This window comes from Rhincodon typus, chromosome 1, assembly GCF_021869965.1.
Source record: "Rhincodon typus isolate 14 chromosome 1, sRhiTyp1.1, whole genome shotgun sequence".
Classification (NCBI taxonomy): domain Eukaryota; kingdom Metazoa; phylum Chordata; class Chondrichthyes; order Orectolobiformes; family Rhincodontidae; genus Rhincodon; species Rhincodon typus.
This window is the reverse complement of record NC_063332.1, coordinates 26,437,194-26,457,779: the sequence shown is the minus strand read 5'-3', so window position 1 is coordinate 26,457,779 and position 20,586 is coordinate 26,437,194. Positions and strand designations below refer to the sequence as shown.

The 20,586-nt window shown below is 39.8% G+C and overlaps 1 protein-coding gene across 1 annotated transcript in view; it reads left to right on the top strand.

Moving 5' to 3' along the window:
• nelfa (negative elongation factor complex member A) overlaps positions 1–19,779 on the top strand; it is an 80,336-nt gene extending 60,557 nt beyond the window's left edge. Inside the window, exons 2-8 of the mRNA XM_048603613.1 lie at positions 3,789–3,960; positions 9,747–9,908; positions 12,878–12,964; positions 13,525–13,652; positions 15,154–15,223; positions 18,932–19,020; positions 19,657–19,779. Of these exons, the coding sequence (XP_048459570.1) occupies positions 3,789–3,960; positions 9,747–9,908; positions 12,878–12,964; positions 13,525–13,652; positions 15,154–15,223; positions 18,932–19,020; positions 19,657–19,779 (831 nt within the window). The remainder of the gene's footprint in view (positions 1–3,788; positions 3,961–9,746; positions 9,909–12,877; positions 12,965–13,524; positions 13,653–15,153; positions 15,224–18,931; positions 19,021–19,656) is intronic.
• Positions 19,780–20,586: the final 807 nt, after the last annotated feature.

Here is a 20,586-nt window from a genome sequence, read left to right as displayed (position 1 = left end):
CAGATGGTATGAAGCTATGTGGCCATGTGTTATGAGGAAGATGGAAAGTGGTTTCAGGAGGGTTTGAACAGGTTCTTTGAGTGGGCAAGAACATGGAAGATGGAATATAATGTAGGCAGATGTGACATTATCTACTTTGGTAGGAGAAGCATGTACAGAATATTCCTTACATTGTTGAGGTGGGAAAGTCTAGATGTACAAAGATAGCCGTGTCCTTGTCAATAAGTCGCTGAAGTCTAACATGCAGAAAGCTATTAGAAAGGCTAATGAATTGTCAGCCTTTACTGCAAGTAGTGAAGTCTTGATTCAATTGTATAGGAGCTAGGTGACCACATCTGGAATACTACGTATAATTTTGATCTCTTTAACTCAGAAAAGATATTATTGCCACAGAGGAAACGCAACTAAGATTCAGCAGACTTATTCCTGTGATCTCAGGACTATCTTACAAGGCAGGAGATTGGGCAAACTGGATCTGTATTGTCTAAAGTTTAGAAGAATGACTGATCTCATTGAAACTTGGAAAATACTTTAAAGGGATAGACAAGGTAGATGCAAGTGAGATGTTTCCCTGATTGGAGAGTCTAGAATCAGGGCGCAATTTAAAAATAAGGGGAGCACCACTTCGCAAAGAAATGAGAAGATATTCTTTTATTGAGGGTGGTGAATTTTATGAATCTTCTGCCACAGAGGCCTAGGGAAGCTCAGTCTGAGTACATTTAGTGGAGGTTGGTAGGTTTGTTATTACCAATGGCATACACGGTTATGGGGATGCTGTGGTAAAATGCAAGTGAAGTGTGTAGGGCAGCACAGTGGCCCAGTGGTTAGCACTGCTGCCTCACAACACCAGGGACCGGGTTCAATTCCACCCTCGGGTGACTGTCTGTGTGGAGTTTGCACATTCTCCCTATGTCTGTGTGAGTTTCCTCCGGGTGCTCTGGTTTCCTCCCACAGTCCAAAGATGTGCAGGCTAGGTGGATTGGCCATGCTAAATTGCCCATCATGTCCAGGGATGATTAGATTATTTGGGTTGTGGGGGGAATGGGTCTGGGTGGGATGCTCTGAGGGTTGGTGTGGACTTGTTGGGCTGAAGGGCCTGTTTCCACACTGTAGGGATTCTATGTTCAATCAACCATGATTGTGTTAAATAGCAGAGCAGACTTGATAGGCTGAATGGCCTGTTTCTGATCCCGGTTCTATATGTCAATACGGTGTGAAGCTGGAGGAACACAAGCAGGTCAAGCAGCATCAGAGGAGCAAGAAAGTCGACTTTTCGGGTTTACACCCTTCATGAGGAATCCAGAGCCCTGATGAAGAGTGTAAACTGAAACATCACCTTTCCTGCTGCTTTGATCTGCCTGGCTTGCTGTGTTCCCCCAGCTCCACACTGTATTGACTGTATTGGAGTTTGATTACAATAAATACCTAAAATTAATCTAATGATGATGAAATCACTGTCGGTTGTCAGGAAAATCTCATCTGTTTCACTAATGTCCTTCAGAGAAGAAAATCTGCCATCCTTGCGTGTCTATATGTGATTCTATATCCCCAGTAAAGTGGCTGAATCTTAGCTGCCCACTGAAATGGCCTAGCAAGCCATTCAGTTGTGACATCTGCTACAAAGTCTCAAAAACAAAATGAGACTAGACAGACCACCTTGTCATTAACCATTTCCCAAATAATAAAGGGGTAAACAGCCCAGTTGACCCTGCAAAATCCTGCATACTGACACCTGGGGTCTAGTGCCATAATTGGGAGAGCTGTCTCCAACAACACCCTGACGTAGTAATACTCATGGAAACACACCTTACAATATTTTAGAGATGACTGTCACCATCTCTGAATTTGTCCTACATCCAGAAAGGAGTTGCCCTGGGAGTCCTCAACGTAGGCCCTGTACGCCATAAAGTCTCACGATACCAGGTCAGACATGGGCAAGGAAACCACTGGAAGAATACTGCATACTGTCCTTCCTCAGCTGATAGATCAGTACTTCTCCACGTTGAACACCACTTGAAGGAAGCACTGATGGCGGCAAAGATACAGAATGTACTCTGGGTGAGGGATTTCATTTTACACTACCAAGAGTGACTTGGTAACGGTAATATTAATTGAGCTGTCGAGTCCAAAGGACATTGCTGCTACATTGGGCTGTAAGCAGGTGGGGAATCAACAAGAGGGAAAAACATACTTGACCTTAACCTTACTGATCTACCAGCTGTAGATGCATCTGTCCATGACGGTACCAGTAAGAGTGACCACCGCGGAGTGCTTTTGGAGACAAAGTCCTGCCTTAACATTGAGAATACCCTCCATGTTGTGTGGCACTATTACTATGCTAAATGGTGTACCACTCATGAAGTTCCGCCTTCATTTTCTGAAGGGCAACTAGGGAAGGGCAATAAATGCTGGCCAGCCAGCAACACCCACGTCCCATGAGTGAATGAAGTCAAAAAAAAACCTTGCACTAAGTCGTGTGGCACAATCACTGATATAAATGGGATAGATTTCAAACTGATCTAGCACTCAACTGGTGTCCATGAAGTGCTGTTGGCCAAGAACACTAGCAGAACCATACTCCAATACAATCTGCAACCTCATGGCCTGGCACACCCCCGCGGTACGATTACCATCAAACCAGGGAATCCATACTGGCTGAATGAAGAGTGCAAGAGATCACGCTAGTAGCAGCATCAGGCAAAAATGAGTTGTCAATCTAATGCACAAATTGGACTAAAAATAGCATAAGCATGATGTACTATATAATAAGTTGCTCAATGTAATCTTCCTATCCATTTCACATGATTTATGTGGCTCATGTAAGTGTATAAAATGACCAGCAGAGGTCACTGCAGCAGTCTTTGTCCTTTCAAGTAAAATCTTAATTATTTTTCCCGTAGCTCCCTCAAGTCCAGAGGATAAAGGTGATCACATCTGACACACTGCTGGTTTGCCCAGACTTGACCAGAATTCCTTGTCAACATCAGTTACTGTCAGGATTCATTCTGCTCTACGCAAACTGCCCTCTGTTTCTGCATTGTTGTGCTGTAACAAAGATAATTGCTAACGATATTTTTCCGGTAACAGTGGTTTCCTTAACCACCTACTCACCTTCCCCTCCACCCTTTTGTTCAACAAGCACAAGGAATTCATAGACTATTTTGTCACAGAAGATGAGTCCATCCTTTCAGCAGTGTTCGCTGTTTCATCCTCTTCTTCCTCACCCATCAAACCTAAACGTGTTCTTCTGGCTACATGGAGTGGGGGAACCATGTAATCATAGTATGATCTCACGTGTTTCCTAGATTTGTGAGAATGTAAGTCATTGCAGAAGGAATTTAGTTTTTGATTTGAAAGTCATGCTTTCTGTCTTTTGCCACGTGCTTGAGTTTCTTTGGAACAGCTGAAAGCAAGCATATAGCCACTGCATATTTCTCTGTCAGTGTTGCTGTATAACTTTCTTCTCATCACCTTTGCCTCATTCTTTTTGTTGAGACAACAATTTTACAAAGAGCAAGTTGAATTATGATCTTTCCATAATTTGGTTAATGTTTCACTATTATGTTGACGTTGAGAACATTTTACAGTGGAATTCCCGTTTCCAAGTTTGACTCATTACCACATGTATGTTTGCAATGCCAAGGCATAGAAGGTTATAGGTCAAGTGCCAGAAAATGGGATTAGAATAATTAGGTGCTTGTTTTTAACCAGCAGACTCACTGGGTCATAAGGCATTTTTCTGTGTGGTAGAGCTCTATCACTCTGACATCTCTCTACTTGTCTTGCAGATGAAAAGTTCCTTGACTGAAATTGTTCATCTTGCTGCAATGGATACTGACTCTTGGGTTCAGATGGTGGCAGATATTCTAAAAACCTTCCCTGAAACCGGCTCCCTCAATCTTGAACTTGAGGAACACAATCAGAATCTGCAAGAAATTCTTGGGGAACTCCGAGAAAAAGGTACTTCGTGGTTCAATTCCACTAGATTCTCAAATTTGACAATTTAAACACTGTTGTTTACATTTACTTTACATGAAAACAAACCATTGTTGCTAAAATGTAGGGTGTCTGAATTCAGTAAATAGTTCTAATATTTAGATTTTAGTTAATGGGCTTTCTTTAAGTAACATAGCATGCTGTGGTACCACAATACAGTACTGGTACATCAGAATCTCTACTTTTTATTCTGATTGCACTCCTTTCAGGCTACTTTCCAAATTGCTATAAGCTGCTGCATATTTAAATAAAATAATGTGTTTCCTACGCCTACCGGTTATGAATTTTTCCCAATTATCTTGGTTCCCTGGTTTCTGGCCCACCTGCCGGTGGCACAATTCTTCCTGTCCACTCTATCAAAACCATATATAATTTTTGGACACTTCTGTTAAATTTTGGAATACTGGTACCTGATGTGTTGCATTATTTGCAGCTGCCAAACAGGACTTGCACTAATGACAGCCAGCTTGACCTGAGCAAGAGTAGACCTGTTGTGGTTCAAGTTAACAATTCATCAGGAGACTCAGGTTCAGGAAATGATCATTTATTTGTGTACACAAGGAAAGTTGATCTTAAACATTCTAAGACTGAACTTTGGCAAAAATCCACAAGGTCTCGTCTCATTTTTTTATATGTTAAGTCACGTATTCAGTTTCTGATTGGATCAGCATACATAAATAAGAACTAGGAGAAGGATAAGCAACACCGTCCCTTGAGTCCGCTCCACCATTTGGTATGACTGGTGTTATTAGCATACAATGGAATGCTAACTAGATGTCACTTATTCCCCACAATATGTGCATCAGGCATTGTTCATATCAATCCAAAGCCCCTCCTTTATCCTGCTGGTTTTGCAGTCGAGGCTGCAAACTTGTTTGTCACTCACCCCCAAACTTGGCTCTTCGCCACTAAAATAAAACTAAGAACTTTTCTAGATCATCATAGTATCCCAACAGTGTGGAGACAGGCCCTCAGAGCATCTTACCCAGACCCATCCCCCTATAACCCACCTAATCTACACATCCCTGAATGCTATGGGCAATTTAGCATGGCCAATCCACCTAGCCTTCACATCTTTGGACTGTGGGAGGAAACGGGAGCACCCGGAGGAAATCCACACAGAGACAGTCACCCGAGGATGGAATCGAACCCAGGTCCCTGTTGCTGTGAGGCAGCAGTGCTAACCACTGAGCCACCGTGCTGCACAATAAACTGTGGATAATGAAGATCTGAAACAAAAACAGAAACTTCTGGAGAATCTCAGCATTTCTAGCAACACCTTGGAGAGAAAAGAGAGTTAACATTTTAAGTCCAATGACCCTTCTTCAGAGCAGACATGTTCTGAAGAAGGGTCACTGGGTTTGAAATATTAACTTTGCTTTCTCTTCGCAGTCGTTGCCAGACCTGAGTTTTGCCAGCAACTTCTGTTTTTGTTTCTGGCTCTTTGCCATTCTGTTCTTGGGTGCATCTGCTAATCTATGTTCTATTTGCAGTTACTTTTGGTAGAACACTTCTAACTGAATCTGCATTTTTAACCCTTTCAGTCAGCCCATCCAGCCTGCTCCACCTTTCAATTAGATCATGGCTGATCATTGATCTCCATGCCTTTTCCACACTAATGACATAAAGGGATATGACGTTAGTCTCCAGAAATCTATCAGTTTCTGCCTTGAACATGCTCTGTGTGTTTCCACAGCCCTCTGGGGCAGAGCATTCCAAAGACACTCCACCCTCTGAGTGATGAAATTCCTCCTTGTCTCAGTCACAGGATAAGGGCCATTTAAGATTATGCCCCTAATTTTGGACTCACCAGGCAGGGGATACAGCTACTCTGCATCCACCACATCACGGCCTGTAAGAATTTTGTTGTTTCGATGTAAACTTCATTCTAAGAAACTCTGGAGAATACAAACCCAGTCTTCTCAAAAGAAAATTTCACTGTCTCAGGATTAATGTGGTGAACTTCTGTTGTATTCCCTGTATGGTGAGTACATTCCTCTGTTGATCAGGGGATCGATACTGGGCACAAAATCCAGGTGAAGCCTCGAGGTCTAACCAAGATGTCACACAACAGCAGCAAGACATCTTTACTCTTGTAATCCAACCCCATTGTGATGAAGGCCAGTGTACCATTTCCCTTCCTAAAGGCTTGCTGCACCTGCATGCTAACCTTTAGTGAATAAAGACGCGTCGGTCCCTTTGGATGCCCATACTTCTCAACCTCTCACTGTTGAAGAAGTATTCTGCCTTTGATTTTTTTTCTATTACAATGAATAACTCCATAGTTATTCTGTAGGGGATACATATTTATATTGAGGACTACATGGGAAAAGTGGAGCATATGGAACTATTTGGACACCTTCTGGATTGAAAGGGTTTTTACCCTTCATTTCTCAGAAAATGAGGTCAGTAGTTTAACATGTGCTGTGGTCTATCTGCTGTTTACAGAAAGTCATCCTCTCTCCTTAAATAGCAGGGTTATGTTTGCTCCTTTCTAGAACCTACTGGCTGATCTTGGCATAATGTGATGGAAATCAAGCTCCATGGTTCCTGGAGTCGTCACAGTTGTGACAAACTGATTTAAACCAACAAATTGCCTGCTTTTACCCAACTGTCTAATTCATATTAAATGAATATGAACACCAGGTTTTATCATTAACAAGAAAATAACTGTTTATGGTCATCAATCTCTTTTCAGTCAATCGTAAGAAAAAAATGTGAATTGTTAACTTATAAAGCTAATGTTCTGGGGCATGGGTTCAGACTGAACCATGGCATATAGTGAAGTTTGAATTAAATAAAATCCTGGAATAAAATGCTAGTGTAATGGTGACAAATGTTGATTGTTGTAAAAATCTATCTGGTTTATTATAGACCTTAGGGGAAGAAAATCTGCCATTCTTACCTGGTCTGGCCCACGTGCAACTGCAGACTCTCAGCAATGTCATTGACTCTAACTGCCCTCTGGATAACTAGGGATGGGCAATAAATGTTGGTCTAGCCAGTGACACCCATATACCATAAATAAGGGTTTTAAAAAAAAACCTCAAGATCTACCCCTTTTTAAAGTTTTTCCTGCATATATTAGCAGACACACTGACAAGGCTGAAGAATAATACAGCTACCAGGAAATTTTCCACTGCTTCCACACACAGGATGGAGAGAGACACTTGAGTGCATTCCCTTTTCAGGCTAGAAGTTTCTCCTGTATTGTCCAAACACAGTCCAGGAATCAATTGCAAAACTGTTACTATGATGAGCACACCCGAAACCCCACAACTGGTCCTGGTTGCTCTTTCGATGAAAAGACTGTCACTGGGCAAATTTGCTCTGAACACCTACAAATACACACGCATGGTCACACGCAATGCTGATGTACCTAATACCCTCTCCCACGCTTAAATAAGACAGTGTTGTAGATACAACTCAATGAGTTCCAGTAATTTGTCTTTAAAACTGCAGCATCCTCTTTCACAGTTTCCTTTGTTTGAAGTAGTATTTCTTCCCATTTTTTTAGTCCATTGTTTTAAAACAAATTGGTCTTTATAAAAGGAAACCGCCAATGCATCCAATATCTCCATAGCTGCCTCCTTCAGCATTGAGCGATGTAGCTCATTTGGCCCAGGGGATTTATCAACATTGAATCCAGTTAACTTTTCAAATACTACGACAGTTCTTCACGAATGCTCATTTCTATTAGTTCCACAGTTTTACAAGTCCCTTGGTTGCCTAGTATTTCTGGGAGATATTCTGTCTTCTTCCATGAAGACAGACACAATGAACTGTTTAGTTTCTCTGCCATTTTCCTGTTTTCCACTGTAAATTCTCCTTTTCCCACCTTTGGTAGGCCTTGCTAATCTATTCTTTTTCATAAATCTGAAGTAGTTTTACAGTTCAGCTTTAAGGTCCTCACTAATTTGCATTCATTCTCTCTTCATTTCCTTGATCTATTTCTTGGTCTTTCTTTGGGTTCTAAATTGTTTCCAAATCTTTGAACTTGCTATTTTTTTCCCAGTTTCCTTTTATAAACTACTTATTTTCATTTAATGAATCTGTTAACTTTTTTTTAAACTGCGGTTTGTTTATCTTTGCCTTTTGATTCAGCCATAAAAACCAAGTCACCCCTCGCTGTTCTAAATTCCAGTGGCAATGAGCCAAGCATGGCCAATCTTTCCTCGCAAGAAGCCCCACTCATTCTAAGTGTCAATTTAGTGGGTTACTATCCAGAAGTTGTAGATTCAAAATTATTGGCAAAATATCCAGATGAGATGGGGGAAAATTTCCACAAATAGTTGACAGAAGCCGAATGATCGAATTGAAAAAATGGTGGAAACCAACTCTCTAAATTATTTTAAAAGGGAGTTGAAAACTTATTTGAGGATGAAGAACTTGCAGGGTTTCAGACAAGAAATGGAGATGTGGGGCTAAGTGTGCCTGTGCTTTTAGAAGAGCCAGCAAGGGCAGAATGGTTCGGTTCTGTAATGAGGAGGTTAGACAAACAAGAGCCAGTGGATGTGATCTACGTGGATTTCCAGAAGGCCTTTGACAGTGCCGCACAGGAGGCTGCTAAATGAGATAAGAGCATATGACGTTCGGGGCATGGTACTAGCACAAATAGAGGAGTGGCTATTTGGTACAAGGCAGATAAAGGGGTCTTTTTCAGGATGGCAGCTGGTGACTAGTGGAGTTCCATAAACGACAGTATTGGGACCACAATTATTTAATTTATACATTAATGATCTGGACGAAGGAACTGAGGGCATTGTTGCTAAGTTTGCAGATGACGCAAAGATAAGTGGAGGGATAGGTACCATTGAGGAAGCACGGAGGCTGCAGAAGAACTTGTATGGGCTAGGAGAATGTTTTCCATCTGCCACTTCATTATGTAACGTGGCAAAATGTGAGGCTATACATTTTGTTAGGAAGAATAGAGGTGTAAACTATTTTCTAGATAGGGAAGGACTTCAGAAACCTGAGGCGCAAAGGGACTTGAGAATCCTAATTCAGGATTCTCTTAAGTTTCATTTGGTGGTTAGGAAGGCAAATGAAATGTAGGCATTTGTTTCAAGAAGGCTAGAATATGAGAGCAGAGATGTACAGCTGAGGCAGTATAAGGTTCTAGTCAGACTGCATTTGAAATATTGTGAGCAGGTTTGGGCCCCACATCTAAGGAAAGATGTGCTGGTGTGTGAGGGAGGTTTACAAGAATGATCCCAGGGATGAAGGGCTTGCCATATGAGGATTGGTTGAGGATCTGAGTCTGTACACGCTGGAGTTTAGAAGAATGAAAGGGGATCTGATTGAAACTTACAGGATATGAGGGGCCTGGATAGACTGAATGTGGAGAATTATGTTTCCATTAGTAGGAGAGACTTAAGACCTCGGGGCACACCCTCTCAGTGAAGGGCACCCTTTTAGAACTGAGATGAGGAGGAATTTCTTTAGCCAGAGGTTGGTGAATATGTGGAACTCATCGCAGCAAAGGGCTGTGGAGGCCAAGTCATTAAGTGCATTTAAGACGTAAATAGGTTCTTGATTAGTAAGGATTATGGGAAGAAGGCAGGAGAATGGGGTTTAGAAACATTGCAGCCATGATCGAATGGTCAAGCAGATTCAGTGGTCTGAAAGCCTAATTCTGCTCCTGTATCTTGTGGTCTCGTGATTTTCTGTGGTGTATGATTCTAATCCAAAAAAGGTTTTTAACTATCACTGGGTCTTGTCTCCTTTTAATATGTTTTCTCTCTAAACAGTTAATGAATGTGAAGCCTCTGCGATGTTGCCTTTGGAGTGCCAGTATTTGAATAAAAATGCCCTGACGACTCTTGTGGGACCACTCACACCCCCAGTGAAGCATTTTCAGCTTAAACGAAAACCCAAAAGTGCCACACTTCGAGCAGAACTGTTGCAAAAGTGTAAGTGACTCAAGGAATAGAACTAATCTAACACATAGAGGACCTAGATTGTAAGAGTCTTTTTGGTTAAACAGGGCAACTATACTTCTCTAATGGTCTTATGCTTTAATTTTATTTGGGCAAAAAAACCAGAAGACTCTAGGTTTGTTTTTGCTCCTGAGCTGGAGATGGAGTAAAATCAGTGTGGGTACTTGTTGCTGATTGCTGTGCTGTGATCTCTGATGAAAATGGGTTTGTGATGATGTTGGATGGGAGAATCCCCGCTTGGTGTAATGCCTGCCATTTTTGAATAATCTAGCAAATTCAGTACCCAGGGTGTTCATTGGACAAAGCTGGAAACTATAGTGCACTTAGCCTAACATCTATCACAAGATTCTAGAATCCATTATTAAGGAGGTTCTTGTAGGATACTTGCGTCATGAATTACTCTAATCAGGCACAGTGAACATGGTTTTGTGAAAGGGGCATCTGTTAGAGTATTTTTGACAAAGTAACATTCACTCCAGATAGAGAGAAATTGGCAGATGTTTCATCTATTTGTGCTTAAGAGTTCAAAGGCAGTTGATAATGGATTTCATCAAATGTTAATACACCAGAAATGAATATATTGTTCAGGAGTAACATATTCACATAAATAAAGGATTTGTTAGCCAATGGTAAGCAGAATGCAAAGATAAACGAGTCTTTTACAGGTTAGCGACCTGTAACTAGTGAAGTGCCACAGGGTTTAGTGCTGGGCCCTCAAATATTTACAATCTACGTCAATAATTTGGATGAGGGGACTGATGCACGGTAATTGACTTTGCAAATGAGAGCAAGATAGATCAAAAAGGAGAGAGAGAATCTGCAAAGGGATGCAAGTTAAGTAACAGGTCAAAAATGTGGCAGAGTTTTTAAAAATTCATTCATAGAATGTGGGCATCGCTGGCTGGCACAGCATTTGTTGCCCATCCCTAATTACCCTTGAGAAACTACTGAGCTGCTGCCTTGAACTGATGCAATCCATTTGCTGCAGGTAGACCCACAATGCTGTTAGGAAGGGAGTCCCAGAATTTTGACCCAGTATAATTTGTAAACGTGAGCTTGTCATTTTGGCAGGAAGAATAGAAAATCCGTATCCTATTTAAATGGAGACAGAGTGCAGAACAGATGGATTTAGATATCCTGGTTCATGAATCTCTCAAAATTAGTATGCAGATATCGCAAGTGATTTGGAAGGTAGATTGAACATTGTTAATTGCAGGGGAACGGAATCTAAGACTCGAGAGGTTTTACTGCACTGTACACTGCATTGGTGAGAGTACATCTGGTGTACTGTGTACAGTTTGGTCTCCTTCTTAGACAAATAATGGTAGAAGCAGCTTAGAGAAGGTTTAGTTGGCACATTCCTGAGATGAAGGGCTTATCTTACAAAGAAAGGTTAAACAGGTCAGGCTTGTATACATTGGAGTTAAGAAAAATGAGTTGAGTGGATTGAGACATTTAAGATTTTGAGATGAATGGATAGGATAGTTATTAGGAGGTTGGTTCCTCTTATGACAATGGCTACAGCTAGGGGTGTAGTTTAAAAACAAGAGATTTAATTTTTTGAGATGGGGATGAGGAAGGCTAATTTCTCTGAAGGGTAGAGTTTGGAGTTTTCTTTCCCCAGAAGATAGTGAAGGCTGGATCTTTAAATTTAATCAAGCTGAGTTGAACTTTTAATGGGCATGAAAGTCTAAGGTTATGAAGTACAGACAGGAAAATGGGGCTGAGACTACAACCAGATCAGTCATGATCTTAGTAAGTGGTAGAGCAGACACAAATGACCTACTCCTGCTTCTAAGATGTGTTCCTACATTTGGTATTTAAAATCTAATTTGCCAAGCTGTGAAACTGATTCCTCTAAATCTGATTTTTTGTAGGATAATATGTAACATAATGACCATGAAAAGCAGTTAACTTTTTTTAGAAAGTAATTCACAAATGATTCATTTAATGTTCTCCAGAAGAGGGGACCTGCTGCAATCCATACAGTTCCACCTCCAAACTGGTGAACCTATTCATGTATTCAGAGCAATTAGGCGTAAACAATAAATGGACTTGATATAATGAGCTGTATTGTAATGATTAGCCAACATAGCTTTCTTTCTTTCATTCATTCATGGGATGAGGGCATTGCTGGCAAGGCCAGCATTTCTTGCCCAACCCAGTTGTGCAGTTAAGAGTCATCCACATTGCTGTGGGTCTAGAGTCACGTAAAGGCCAGACAAGGTAAGGATTGCAGATTGCAGTTTCCTTCCCTAAAGGGCATTAGTGAACCAGATAAGCTTTTCCAATAATCAACAATGCATTCATGGTGATTAGACTCTTAATGTCAGATTATTTTTGTTGAATTCAAATTTCACCATCTGCCGTGGCAGGATTTGAACCTGGGTCCCAGAATATTACTTGGGTCTGTGGATTAATAGTCCAGTGATAAGACCATTAGTCCATTGCCTCCCTTCACTTGCCTCACAAGTACAAGTAAACAGAAAGGAGATGGTTGCTTGAATGTGGTACTGCAGAGTTGACTGTGCTTAGGGTACTGTACCCAAGTAATAGTTGGCATCATCAGGAAGGGAAGGAATGAAAATGAAAAATTGGGAAAAAAAAATTGTTGTTTTAAAAAGGCAGACGGAAAAATGCTGCTCCAATAACTTACAACATATAATGCAATATTTAGGTTGAAGGGCAGAGTAGTTCTTTGTATTTACTGTTATTTGTGTATTTGCCTCTGTCAAAAGTTATAGATTTAGTAGAGTGTTGTTTCTGTTTGGTGCATGAAGTTATTCAAGAGATAATGAGCCTTAGATTTATATTTGAGCTTAAATTAACTTTTCAGGAATTTTTCAATTCTCCCATCCTTAGCTAAAATGTCTGTCTCTATCTCTGCTGTTTAACCTTCTTTAGGAAATAATTTCCAATATATATATTTTATTGTTTTTCAGCAACAGAAACTGCACAGCAGCTCAAAAAGACCTCAGGAGTGCCTTTAGCCAAAGGGAGAGGTTTGGTTAAGAAGCTCGATACCACCAGTATGTACTAATAGTTATTGGGGTATAGTTCAATTAATGTTCAATGTAGTAATGTATCTTCACAGAATGAGGGTGGCACGGTGGCTCAGTGGTTAGCACTGCTGCCTCACAGCACCAGGGACCCGGGTTTGATTCCGACCTCGGGCGACTGTCTGTGTGGAGTTTGCACGTTCTCCCCGTGTCTGCGTGGGTTTCCTCCCACAGTCCAAAGATGTGCAGGCTATGTGGATTGACCATGCTCAATTTCCCATAGTGTTCAGGGATGTGTAGATTAGGAGGATGGGTCTGGGTGGGATGCTCTGAGGGTCAGTGTGGACTTGTTGGGCTGAAGGGCCTGTTTCCGCACTGTAGGGATTCAGTTCTATGAACTTCTAATAGCAGGTGGAAAATGAGAAAGTTTGATGCTAATTGTCTTAAGTAAAGTAATTTTTTGAACATTTTATCTTTGGAAAATATGCTTGTTTTGCACGTAATAGTTAAGCTAAAAAGGCTGCTCTTTTTTTCCTTTAAAAATGAACTTGTGATCTTCATGTATTTATAACAACGATTTAACTACACAGCTCCCCTCAAAGGGATTCCGAAGCAAGCTCCTTTCCGGAGCCCCACTACTCCCAGTGTGTTCAGCCCATCAACAAACAGAACGCCAATGGCTGTTCGGACGCCTATGCGCAAGGAGAGAGGTGTAAAGGTGAGTTCAGTCGGTTGCAGAGTTTGCATTTTTAACAGTTTGGATACTCTGTTAATGAGTTAGGGTATTTTGGGATTTTGTAGCTATGGTCTTGAACACAACTTTATTCGTCATTAGTTGGTCATTGTGTGAACATTGCATGGAATTTTAGTTTAACCTTGTGGAATTATTTTTGAGCAGCTGATGTTGCCGCACTTGCAGAAATAATCTCATTTTATTTCTACTTGACGAATCAGCATCTTTAAGAGAACGTGTTCAGTGAATGTTCTTTTTGTTGAGTAACAAATTTGTTACTCAATGCTGTGGAACATAAGAACCAGAAGCAGGAATCTGGCCTTTCAAGCCTGCTCCGCCATTCAGCAAGATCATATCTGATCTTTTTGTGGCCTCTGTTCCACTTATCCATCCTCTCATCATAACTCTTAATTCCTTTACTATTCAACAATTATCTATCTTAGCTTTAAAAACATTCCATGAGGAAGCCTCAACTACTTCACTGGGCAGGGAATTCCACAGATTCATAACCCTTTGGGTGAAGAAGTTCCTCCTCAATTGTATCCTAATTCTGGTCCCCATAATTTTGAGGCTGTGGAATTGGATTGACATGTTTAGGGACTTTATCTTAATTGAGAAGAACAGTGCTTAACAAATTATTTTGAGATCAATCAGGTCCCATTACATGTGCTACCACCCATTTCTCTCCCACCCCCTCCCTGCCCCCTGCCCACCTCCAAACAAAGAGCTACCAAGTTTTCTAAGATGACAAATAATTTATTTTGTAATTACAACCTGGGTGGGGGCAACCTTAATTTTATCTTGGCCTCCTTACTGCAAAGTCTGGACTTCATTTAAAGCCCTAAATGTCAACACCAACCTAAAGTGCTTCAGTCTGTCTGTATATTTGAGGAATGGTCATTCATTTCTGTCAGTGTGCTGAATTACAGAGATGCATTTATTGGGATAGATAGAGGAGGTCTTCCATTTGCCAAATTTTTGCATACTCACTTAACTTCTCTATTCCTTTGCAGATTCTCTACCTCCTCTTGACAACTTAATTTGTTACGTATCTCACTTTCATCAGCAAAGTTAGCCTATCTTGCATTCAGTTCCCAAATCCAAATCATAGGAACAGGAGTAGGCCATTCAGCTCCTGAAGTCTGTTCTGCTATTCACCAGCATCATGGCTGATCTGTGGTCTAACTCCATTCTTCTGTCTTTGGCTCATATCCCTTAATACCTTTTGATCATTGATATAGGTTATAAATAGTTGAGGACTCAGCACTGATCCATGCAGTACTTTTATTTGTTACTCAATGATTTCATTACTTCTCTCAAATCTGTTGGTTCTATCATTTGAACAATGTAAACAGTGATTTCTGAACTTGGAAAATATCATCAGTCAGAAATGTTGACATTTTGATGCCTGATTTTGGATGAAATATTGAGGTCATATTACCAAAAATAGCTACAGTATTAATGTTGTCCTTTTGTTTTGTTCTAGTTGCTGGATATATCAGAGCTGGATATGGTAGGTGCTGGTCGGGAAGCAAAAAGGAGAAGGAAGACATTAGGTTTGTAAAATCTGACTTTGTTGCAAAGTCTCATGTTATTTGAGGTATGAAAGAGATTTGAGTGTGAAGCAAGTTTGCCTTCCAATCTCAACTGACATTGCTCTGTCCTTCCTCATGCATACAAATGTATTTGGTATGACATTGAGTGCCTATTAACATGTCAATCAGGGAATGCAAATCGTAGTGAATGAATGATGACCATTCTATTGTTGTAGTCCAGATGAGCACCATAAGAATTGTTTTAAAAATAAGAAAAATGTTTAATTATTTCATGCAAAATGGTCAATAGTACTTCCAGTTAAACATCTTTAACAAAAGAAAAAGGATAATGTCATAGAATATTACAGCATAGAAACAAGCCCTTTTGGCCCACCATGCCCATTCCAACCCATCAAACAGCAACTGCAATAATCCCATTTAGCTGCACTTGGTCCATATCTTACTGTGCGCTGGCATTTTAAGATGCTTCTTAACCGCTGCCTGTATCATCCTCTTTGGGCAGCACGTTCCATTTTCTGGGTGAAGAAATGTTTCCTCTGCCTCTCAACTACTTACTCCTGGACTTAAACTTATGCCCTCTGGTCTTGGGCATGTCTGCTGTGGGGAAATGATTCTCATGATCTACCCTGTCTATGCCTCTCATAATTTTGTATACCTCAATCAGATCTCATCTCAGCTGCCTGTAGTACAAAGAAGAAAACCCAGCCCATCCAGTCTCCTCGTTGCTGAGCATTTTCATCCTAGGCAACATCCTGGTGAATCTTCTCTGCACAGTCTCCAGTGCACTTACATCCTTTTTGAGTGTGGCAACCAGAATTGCTCACAGTATTCTATCTCTGGCCTCACCATTGTTTTATACGGTTGACATATATTGGACCCATATCCAAGCCTTCCCAAAGTGGGTGGGTTCGCAACCTCATGTGGGGTTGTGAGTTCCAAGGCAGCAATAGCTGCTGAGAATTATAACAACTCCATTTCCCGTGTAGCAGACAGTTCCTCACTTTCTCAGGCAACCCCCCCCTCTCTGTTCCGACGCACGGGGTCATGACAATTTTCAACCCTCAAAATGGGGTCAAAATGGCAAAATGGATAGCTTTGTTTCAAACCACATTTGTGGTCCATCGTATCTCTTCTGTTGTAATTGCTGCTCACTATCTACAGGCCTTCGTAGGCTTCTTGCTCACTAATGGATAAATTTCATGCTTTCGCTAAGGATTGCAAATCATTCTATGACCTTGTATCCCCCACCTCTGGAATTTTGTTTTTAGATCTACATATTAATTTTCATCCTCTGCTACTCTGACTTTACCTCTTGCCCTCTATTTCTGCTGTCACCTCCTGCCATACCAGTGACAGAGCCTTCGGTATCTGGAACTTCCTTGCTAAGCCTGTTTCCAGCCCCTTTTCTCTTGCAATGTCTCTGGCCTTTCATATGCTTCCTCAAAATATGCCTCTACTACCAGCCTTTCAAACTTTCCCCAATCATCTTCATTGCTTCTACCCTGATTGTGGCTCTCTTCTCCACCCTTCACCTCCACCCACCTCCATTTTACAAAATTGGTATCTTTTATTCAGTTATAGTCCTATAATTCAGATCCACAGAGGAAGAGGAACTGTTACACAGGCATGTAATTATTCTACATGACTTTGTAACTTGACTTGTAATCAGTTGTACAATACACTTAAATTCTGGCTAAAACGCTTTGAAATGCTGGTAGTCTTGCTTCATTTTCTTAATGCTGTACTCAATATCGGGACGTTCTTTTTTTTATGAAAATAATCTGGGATCCCTTTGTCAAAACATGCAATTATGTTTTTTAATCTGCATCTGAAAGCAATAGTAAATTGACCTGAATCTTTGCAGACTGATGGAACGGTCTTGCAGTTTCTCTTGACAAACTTTGAACATGATGTTCCTAGCATCAGCATTCAAGGCACGCTCCAAATTTCTCATGCTACACAGTTTGAGGCATCGAATGACACAGTTCTGAAGAAAGATCACCGAGACCCGAAACATTAACTCTGACTTTTTTCTTCACAGATGCTGCCAGACTTGCTGAGTTTTTCCAGCATCTTCTGTTTTTGTTCCTGATTTACAGCATCTGCAGTTCTTTTGGTTTTTACTATGTAAATAAGGCCCAGGTGGGAGTCCAGTTAGCCAGGAACTAGATGAGCTTTTTAATCTTCTTCTAACTTTTCCTGGGTAACTATTAACCTTAAATGAGATGGAACCCTCTGAAATATCCACCTTTTTATGTATTCTTTTGGATATTCCTGGGTACAGGAAAAATGCCCATTGGAAAAGTTTAATTACTTGGGCACGTCCCATATAGACAGCTGCAATCTGGAATTCTTCATAATCTTGACATGCAATTCCAGCCTATGCTACTCCGAAGTCTTTCTGGCCATTGGAATAGTGTCTCACTGGGTAAAAATATGGCATATTTAAAATCTGTAAAATCTGTCATGAGTAAGTAGTTTGGGTTAGAATCCAATTCAAACTTCTCTGCTCTTTGCTGAGTTCCTGTCTGAAATTAATTTGGGCATCTCAACCATGTTCTTTTAGTTGCATGGGTTTATTCTTTTTGACAAATTTACATTTGAACTGTGAAGTCTCATGCTAGGAAAATCTGGCATTGAAAATGAAACTTCCAGGCGAGTAACTTTTTGAAATTGTATTTCCCTTAATGATAACTATAACACAGTAAGGGAGGCTCTACTTTGCATGATGAATATGTGATGTCAAATTGACTGCTGGTTATTCTCAGTGCCAAAATGAAAGATGGACTGCACTTTGCTCTGTTCTGCTTTATTACCTTAAACATCGATTGTAACAACTACAAAATCAGATTTTAAAATTCAGTAAGCTCCTGTTAACAAAAGACAAATTATGCAAAATGATTCGATGTGATACAATTCTTTATTAGTGAGTTCAAGATTCAGAAGTCTAGAACCATGGTTCACCATTTCAGTGAGACTACAACAGTGATTTGTTCACTAATACAGTTCTGTGTTTTGACTCTACAGTCATGTACATTAATGCCACACTACAGTACATTACAGTACACAATTAGTCATCAGATATACAACCTAAGAAATACGCTTCGTTTCAGTCAATCTTGACAATTCAGTTAGCATAATATATGGTCCACTTAGCTTTTCAATCACTTTACATTGTGAACAATGACCAACTAATATGCTGCCAGACCCTTAAAGGGCATGGATTCTTGAACTGAGCTTGCTTCATGAAGTATGCCTATTGAGCAGGACTGAAAGATATTTTAACTCTGTGTTGTTCACAAAACAAAAAAGTGTAATGTGATAAATAGGTAGTGTGAACTTGCATTCTTATAAAGTGATTTCCATTCGTTATCTCAGATATTCAGCACAATGAATAAAAACTTAAACTCTTTATTCCTCCTCCCATCCTGCTTTAAAAACCCTTGTTCCATATAATAGGAAAATGTATCACTTGGGCTGGAGAATCACCTGCTTGTTTATCAAACACTGCATCAGTAAATGAGATTCTGCTGTTGCTTGAGTAATTTTGTTTCTCACTTGTGGGTAATTCAGTGTTAAAATGTATACCATTTCAGAACTGCCAACATTTACTTGAATCTTCAGAAACTTTTTTTAAAAATTGTTTTAATTTTTTTAAAAAATAAACTTGATTCAAAATTCTGACCAAATATTTATTTTTAAATATAGATGCAGAAGTCACGGAGAAACCAGCCAAAGAAGAAACAGTTGTTGATAGTGTCACACCAGATTATGCTGTTGGACTGGTCTCTACACAGGTAAATATGTCTGTGTGGTTCAAATATTGTTCAACATGTTACGTTTTTAAAGCATGCTAAGTTAATTGATGTAAAGTAGATACAGTGAGTGAATTATTTTTAAAAAAGCAATTAAATCATTTGATTTGAAAATATGAGTTTGTAGTTACTTCATGTTGTATTGAACTACTAAACATATGTCAGCTATAAGAAAATCTTCATTGTACCGTTAATTTAGAAAACACTATTTTTCAGACTTCTGTTGCCAGTTAAAATTATTTCTAAAGGTATTTAAAGAAGGCCTGATATTTTTCAGGGAGACAAGCAGGGCTGTAATATTTTGCCTAGCATGCTTCTTGTGAGAAATTATAGCACCTGTTAGCATATTGATTTATAATCTTTATAAATTATAATAATCTTTATAAATTATAAAGATTATAATAATTTGTAAAGAATCTAGTCAGTTGCTGAATTAAAATGATGAGGAAGTTGAAAAATTGGAAAGATCCTTGATCTGTGTTGCTGTTGAATTTCAGTGGCTAGGACCTTGAAAACTGTTAATGTATAGTAATATTCTTAATCAACCGAGAACTCATAAAAGCTTCTATTCCTTAACGATCAGTATTGTCATTCTCTGATATTCCTTTGTCTTTTCAGAAACTTGGTGCTTTGAATAATGATAATGCACTACCATCTACTAGTTATTTGCCAGCTACACCAAGTATGGTGCCATCATCTTCCTACATTCCCAGCTCTGAAACACCACAAGGTAAATGCTAACGAACTCGTAGGAAATGGTGATACTTGATTTGATTTCTTAATCTAGAACGATGCATCCAGATGCATAAATTTCCAGGAAAAAATGTTTCACTATAGCAGAGGGAGTTAAGTGGGCTGATTGTGACAGCAATCTGTATTTGAAACCATTTGTTCATAGAAATGTTTAATCCTGTTGGTAATGTTAAATTGATATTAGTGATGGAATTTTTCCATCAACCATCAATTCTCCGAAGTGATTTGTTTGTATATTTTGTGAATTGTATAATGTCTTAATTGTATTGAAAGCAGCAGCAGACACACAAGCTGATTTAAAATACAACCATGTTATTTAATTAGTAATCCAGGCGTCTGACTAATAGTCAAGAAAATGAGCTTCAATGTCTATTATTCAAAAATGTGACTCAATTTTTAAAAAATACTGCATTTGTTTTTTTTTGCTTGTATATATAAAACTAAAATTGGCATTGGATTTTTAATCAGCAAGAGGATAGAGGGAGAGGTGGCAGGGAGAAGGTGGGAAAGTGGAGTTGATTATCAGATGAGCCATGATCTCCTTGAGGGGCGGAACAGACTCTGAGCCGATGACCTGCACCTGATCCTATGCCTCGTCTTTTTTTTTGTCATCTGCAAACTTTGCAGCAGTACATTCACTGGTGTCATCCAAGTAATCAATATCTATTGTAAATAATTATGGCCCTAAAATTGATTCCTGTGGCACTCTACTAGTTACAAGCTGCCACCCTTAAACTGAACCCCTCATCCCAATTCTGTCTCTTCTATTTGTTAGCCAATCCTTTGTCCATGTTA